The following is a 7,021-nucleotide window of genomic DNA, read 5'->3' on the forward strand; positions in this document are numbered from 1 at the left end:
AGCCTAGCTTTGTGTAATTCTGCATACACAATCCGTATGTAATATGCAAACCCATAGAGTACTTCAGTGGCTTATGTATCTTGCTTGGGGCTTGTCCCTCACCTCCCAAAGGCCTTGCAGGTGGCCAGTCTCAAGGTGTTGTCTTAGCTGCCTTCTGTTGCCTGTGGAGAAGGACGAGCCTTTTGGCCTGCCTTTCCTCCGGCTCCTTACTCTCCAGGCAGACTCTGAAGTAGTGACATCAAATCCCACCTTGGCCCGACATGAAGGAAGCCAGGCTGCTTTGTCCACCTTCTGTGGCTGAGGATGTGTCTGGACTTGTAATGGAAAACTCTTTGGGAACAAAGCTTTGCTATATTTAACTGCTTTTTCTTGCAAGGGCTGAAGAGAGGGTTGTCCCAGGTGAGGGAGGCAACACCATATCCTGCTCTTTTGATATTTCTGTGTGTCAACCAGCTCTTCTGTTTCTGTTTGCTGATGCTTGAGAAATTCCCTGATTAACCCCCCCCACGCTACTTACGGAGCTGTGTCTTCCAGAAGGAATGAGTAAGTCCTGAAACTGAAATGCCACCTTCACAGCTGTGGACATGACCCATTATGCTGGCCTCCCTAGGCAAGGTCAAGCCCCTTTTCCCAACCTTGTCAGTAGCTCTTCTTCCATCGTGTGGTATATCCCTAGCTAGGTATGAGCTGTTTGCCCTTAAAGGTCATCTAGCTGTGCATCCCTAGTGAATCAGCACTCTAGTGCTGGAGGCATGACCTGGTGAAGAGGGCAGAGGCAGGTCCCTGATTGCTGGGATCTAACTTAGGGGCTTGTTTGGGAGCAGCTGGCTTTCTCTGAGGGATGCCTGCAGCAGGTGTGCTGCGTGACGAGCTGTCACTGCAGCAGGTCAGTTGCTCTAGCCTACCGAGTGTGCTCAGGATGGAGGGGTCTGCACCAGGCAGCAGAGGAGCATGGGCGGGCCACAAGAGATGGCCAGCTCTGTCCATGCACACATCTCCCCAAGCACCAGGGCAGCGTGGGGACAGGATTGTCCTGTGGCTCTGTAACATCTGAGGGAGGCCACCCCCTGCTTTTTGCTCATTCTTTAATGCTTCCAGAGGGACTAAAGGGCAAGTCCTTGCAGCTGAACCCTGGTGTGGAAGAAGATGGAAGCTGGGGCAGAAGGGAGTGCTGCAGCACCCCTAAGAGACCTCCCTAACCAGGCAAGCAAACACCCACAGGAATTCAGCAACCTTTAGCAGCCCTACACAAAACTCCCTACAGCTGCTACTCTAACAGTGTGCCTACAGGCAGCAAGCTAGCTAACCAAGGGCAGTCTGCTTTCCTGGCCGCACAGGGACAGGGTGACCAAAGTACCTTCAGCCACTGGGGAGGGTAGCACTGCCAGGTGGTTTGGGTTAGCATATGCTGCTGCCTAGCAAACTCAGGGGCTCAATTAGAAAGTTGAAGTCTCTTACACTGAAGACCAAGTGCAGACCTCTAACTACACACCAACAGCTGATGAGGAGGGGGACGTGAAGAGTAGTAACTGGAAGAGCCTGTGGGACACCAAAAGAGCCCATAGGGCACAGCAAAGCAACAGGCACTGGCAAACACAAATTCAGCTTATATGGGGAGCAACACCCTGTGTCCACCAACAGCTTCTGTTGCAGCAGGTCCTACTGACACAGTCTCATGGGCGCTGAATTCCAGGTGTTGTAAAAGGCTCTTGATGTGAAGAAGAAATGAAAACACATAAGCATATGAGATAGTAATTTACCTCAGAAGACCTTCAAGTCCTTCCACTGGTGGTTAGACATAGTCATTGACCATGAGGTTTGTTTTTTTTTTTTCTAGCAACAATGGCTGAGGTAACATAACTTAGATGCATCAAAAATGCTTTCTGCTGTGGCCATGAAATACATCACTGCTCTTTGTGCAGGGCACAGTCAAATCCCAGGTATCTTTCCAGCAGGAACATCAGGGTTAGTGAACTTCCCATGTCAGGGTGTGATGATGTACCATGCATGCATCAGTAACTATAAGGATGCAATGGGAGTTTAAGAGTAAACATTTTATTTTAGCTTACATGCACAGGATTAGCTATAGGCTTCAACAACCCACTAAATCTTCAACTGGTTTAAAGTTGTTAGGACATGGCACACCTGGGAACTGTTTCTCCGTTGGGGAATGACTTCCCATCTTGTGTTCCCCAACTGGAACAGCACTGTCCTTTTCCATGGGAAGGAATTTTCCCATGGAAAATTCCAGTGAGCCAGTGAGCTTTGCCATTCTAACTTCACCCAACTTACTGTTTAATCAAGACGGATGAAATACCTTAAAGCTCTCCTCCCTGTCCCAGAACAAGTGTACATGCAAGAGTCAGAAACACCCTAACAAGCATCTGCAAAGAAGCAAAACTGAACTTCTGTCAGTTTTTACTTGATCCCAGGGCTCCATCGGCTTTTGTTTTCTCTTCAAGGGGCAAAGTCATTTCCAGCATTGTACTGCTAAGGTAGAATGTGTCAGTCTTGACAAGGTCCTCAAGATTTAAGCAGAGCTGTTTTCTCTATGCACATTCATGCTGGTGCCTCTGCTTGAAATTGGGAGTTTGCCTCTCTTGTCTGCACAGCTCCTTAACATCACAAAATAAACAGTTTTCTTGTGCATTGTCATGCTTAGGTATTTCCACTTATTTCACTGCATCTGGTAGCACATAGCCTTTTCCAGAAGAAACTCCAGCTTTCAAGGCTGCTGGCCAGCTTCGGGTCTCATAGTAAGTTGATAAGACATCAAAGACTGTCAGGAACAGAGAGATGTACCATGCTGTGATACTGGTATCAATAGCAAGCTCTGTAATACACACCCCACTGGCTGCAAAACATCAGGAAATTATAATAGCTGATGCCAGAGAAGGTTAGCATGGGGTTTGCATTCCCTCTCATTTAAAATCTGATGAGCAAGTGTGTGAGGCAGCTCATCTAGGAGCAGATGACTACTTTGAAGATGACCTTGGTGAGCTCTGGCTAGGAAAAGCAGAGCCTGTGTCAACTAAAGCAAGGTGCCCCCAGTCACCATTTTGACTAATCTGTACTGCCCATCTGTGCTGCTGATGACAGTACACTCATGGTGGCTTATACCTACTGTGCTTCCACCATTGCTTCTCAGATGCTGTGTCTCCACATCAGGGCTTCCTTGGGACACACAGTGGTCTCTAGCAGCTAGGCTGGGTGCTTTGCAGAGCCCTCCACTACCTCCTCTGCCTTGTGCTGACAGAGATGGGAACAAAGTCCTTATGCCAGAGGTAAGAACTTACTAGAGTTAGCCTAGGACATGAGCCCCTCCACAGTCCCTAACAGGGAGGTGTTCACGTTACAAAGCCACAGGCTGCCAGCAGAGGTGGAGGAGCATGAGCACATCCACTGATGTGACCAGGTGGCCCAGCCCATGGTCATGACATGGAGCCATCACAGTGGTACAGCACACAAACACCCCACCATGGTGTTTTGAGCCTTGCCTTGATTGAGCCTGACACAGGCCTGACAACTTCTGTCCTTCTCCCTTGCCTGGGACTTTGTGGGACTTGTAGCAACAGCAGCCTCCTCACATCTCCCCACACTAAGTGTTCACTGCTTTGTGCAAAGCAAGAGTGATGCAAGTCCTGCTCCTGAGAATGGGCTGATGCAGAGCACACAAGACATTAAAATGGAGGCAGCAGAGATAAAACTTAGTAAGAGAAACCTCTGCTCCCAGTGTTCCCCCCATTACTCAGCACCAGGCCTCCATTTTGAAAACTCTGCTGCTTGATAGCCTCCCCCCTCCTCCAGCCCAGGCAAGTGACAGGAGATGGCTCAGCCTCTCACCTTGATTAATTGCTAGTGTCTCGGAGTGGTAGTTCTTGGTGTTAACAGTTTTCACCATGTACTCGCGAATGGGGAGGCGGGCTGTTTGCAAGGACTGCTCTTGTGCCCTTTGCAGAGTCAGCTTCTGCGAGGGAAACAAGAACAATGTGTACAAACTTGCACATGCATAGCATGCACGTCATTTTGGGTACAAGCAGCTATGAAGCTGAAAACTGTCCTGGGGCTCCTTTCACCCACACTGCTACAGTCTCTCTCAGCCTGGTGCTGGATCCAGGCAGAACCTTGAGGAAAAACGGATGGTGGTGCAGTAGTGATGTCTCAAATCAAGGCAGCAGCAGCACTGGGTGCTATCAATGGGATGTCTCTGCTCTCATGAGAGAATGGAGCAGCCAGCACTTTCGGGTTCCAACAGGCTACAACCCACCTTGTGAATACTTTCATCCACCAGGCCTCCGAGGACGTACACTTTATTTGGATCAATATCTTCAAGGACTAGAAACAAGATAAGCACTTGCTCACCACCATACAACAGTAAAATGCTGCACTACACCATTCCCCAGGCAAGACCCCACTTCCATGAGAAAGCTGTGGCCAGAGTCACCCTTCACCCTGGAGCCTCAGACCGCGAAGGAGGCTGAGGCTTCAGAGACAGAAGTGTCTGCCTGAACCTGCAGGTAGACTGAAAGGGGGAGATCAGACGTAGGCTGAAAGCATGAAGTGCCCAGAGATACCATACATTGCTCCCCTTTAACGGTTGTCTGTTCTGAGATGTGGCTCATCTGGTCAGTCTGATCCCAGTCTGCTCCGCAGACCCCTCCCCACTGTCAAGGTGACCTACTAAAACCTTCCCCCACCCTTACATGATTCTTTATCAGAGTAAGGCACTTGCGTAAAACAAGAAAGGGATCTATGTCCCCAAGAAGATGTGGCCGGTTAGAAATGGAGGAAGAGGAAAAAACAAACACAGCAGCAAATTAACCAATAAAGGGAACGTTGTAGCTTCTGTGTTATTCCAGAAAAAGATGTAATTTAGACTGTACTCAAAACTGCCACAGCATCTCCACTTTGCCACTTCGCAGTATTACAAAATACAGGCGTGATCTGCTGCAGATCACACACAGCCCTGACTCAAAACCTCATTCCCTGTCAAAACAGACTGAGATATGAATAGATTTAGCATCAGACCTAAGTACACAGTATATCTCATGCAATTTGAGAGAGTGAATGCTTGGAATTGAATCACCTGAAGTATGAAATAGTCTCAAAAAGAAAAGCTTAAAAATCAACCTTTTGCCCTAGTTTCCCTGTGCCTAAAGCAAGTAAACTATTTACCATTCTCAGAGTCAGGAGTGAGATAAACAATTGCATCTAAAGGAAACAGGTCCAAGTAACTTTCTTGAGTTGTATCCATCTGAAAAATGCAAAACAGGAAGAGAACAAGCCCATTAGCCCAAATTCCATCTACCAGAGCAAACCCCACTCTCAGACACAGAAATATACCAGAACTGACACTACTGCCTTACATGTTTAAACTCCTACAGCTAGAGTGTTTTTTTTAATTTGGAAAATGTTTCTGTATGGGCACTGAACAATACATATCTCAAAATCCATTAAATTATCTTCTCATCAAAATCCCTAGACATGGTTTGAAGAAGGGAGCTCAGCAATAATTACCTAATTTTAAATGAGATTCTAATTCTTGAGAGATTGAGGAATTTCCACTTCAGGTGGTTTTCTCCCCTCACTGTTACCAGGTGCAGCCCCACATGCGCTGTAGAACACACAGCTCAATGTCACTGCCATAACCTGTACGGGTGGGTCTTGTGCTTGAGTCGCACCAAGCTTGGTACAAAAACTCAGGGCAGGAACGTGTGACCTACCCAAAGCCTGACCAAGCTTATGTGTCTGCCTCTCCCCAGTATCACAGGTCTCTTTGCAGAAGTAGCATATGGAGAAGGAATTCTCCTGCAGGCAGAAGGGACACAAGCTCTAACCAGAAGGCCTTGCACATCACCCCATTATCTCTCAGTTCTTGTCTCCTGCCAAAGGGCAAGAAGATCTGACCTTAGCCACTGTCACTGAACTGCATTCCCACCATCCGAGCCCACCTCAGCCTGTCTTGGGTCAACGCTGAGGGTGAGCACTGTGGTCACAGGGTGCTATGAGCCTTGAAAACAATGTGGTCAGAGACCCTTACCAAATAATTGGAGAAGCCGTCGTTCATGCGAAAACACTCCTCATAGATCAACGAGCCCACCACAAACTCTGTCAGACAGAGCCAAAATGGCTTCTCGGCTCGCCTGTTTGCCCCGTAGAGTCTCCTGATCTGAGAGGCGAGGCGGCTTGTTTCCTTCCAACAAATAACAAGCACAGTGACCCACAAGTGTAGGGGCAGGGGGGTAACATGGCTCCATTCAGGGCCTGCAGACATCCATCATGCCCATGTCACCAGCTGGTTGCTAAGACTCTGAAAAGGCCGTTCCTGGGGAGCACAGCTCAGCTGCCTCTGGGTCTCAAGGAAACCCAGTGAGCTGGGTGTGCAGCCAGCCAGTGCTGGAGACCAGGTACTCACAGGCAGGCCTGGGGGTGGAGAGACAGGCAGAGATGGGAAGGGCCATCATTCTCCCAGAGGCTGAGCTCAGGAGAGCTGCTGTTTGTGCACCCTCACACATCCCAGCTCTAGCCGAGCTGGAGTTTCCCAGCACAGCTAGAACAAACCAGTGACCTGCCCCAGCCACCTCCTCTCCCTCAGGCCTGTTTCAGAGGGCTCGCCTCTGCTCCCTCCCTGCAAACAGCACCTCCCAGAAACAGCACAGTGCAGGACGCTTTCTGGAGCGGAAGCAGAGAGGGACAGAGGGATGAGAAGAGAAGCCACCAGGCCGTGTCAAGGCTATGATGGGGCATGTCCCCAGGGTGTCAGAGAAGCTTCCACACCGTGGAGAGGGACTGCACCGGCAGACAGCAGCAGCACCGGTGTAGAAGGGCGTAGCAGGCAAGGGCCCCCATACCTTCTGTGTCATACAGTCAGCCACGCCAAGGTCCACGCAGAGCCGGGGCCCCGACGCCCTAGCCTCCAGAAGGCGTTCCTTTGCGAGGGCAGCCGGGGCCCTCCTGCCGTCCCGGCTGGCAGCCCCTGGGAGAAAGAGCAGAAAGAAGGCAGCCTAGGCCCCGGCGAGGC

At 49.7% G+C, this 7,021-nt stretch overlaps 1 protein-coding gene across 1 annotated transcript in view; it reads right to left on the minus strand.

Annotated features, from left to right (window-relative positions):
* Window positions 1–2,035: 2,035 nt before the first annotated feature.
* The window catches only part of TRMT10B (tRNA methyltransferase 10B), a 6,665-nt gene continuing 1,679 nt past the window's right edge, over window positions 2,036–7,021 (minus strand). Inside the window, exons 2-7 of the mRNA XM_009280722.1 lie at window positions 6,852–6,976; window positions 6,041–6,193; window positions 5,176–5,254; window positions 4,268–4,335; window positions 3,844–3,967; window positions 2,036–2,779 (exon numbers count right to left, since the gene is read on the minus strand). Coding sequence (XP_009278997.1) covers window positions 2,673–2,779; window positions 3,844–3,967; window positions 4,268–4,335; window positions 5,176–5,254; window positions 6,041–6,193; window positions 6,852–6,976 — 656 coding nt within the window. The 3' untranslated portion in view covers window positions 2,036–2,672. The remainder of the gene's footprint in view (window positions 2,780–3,843; window positions 3,968–4,267; window positions 4,336–5,175; window positions 5,255–6,040; window positions 6,194–6,851; window positions 6,977–7,021) is intronic.

The sequence above is a fragment of the Aptenodytes forsteri genome, unplaced genomic scaffold (assembly GCF_000699145.1).
Source record: "Aptenodytes forsteri isolate BGI_AS27 unplaced genomic scaffold, ASM69914v1 Scaffold203, whole genome shotgun sequence".
Lineage (NCBI taxonomy): Eukaryota > Metazoa > Chordata > Aves > Sphenisciformes > Spheniscidae > Aptenodytes > Aptenodytes forsteri.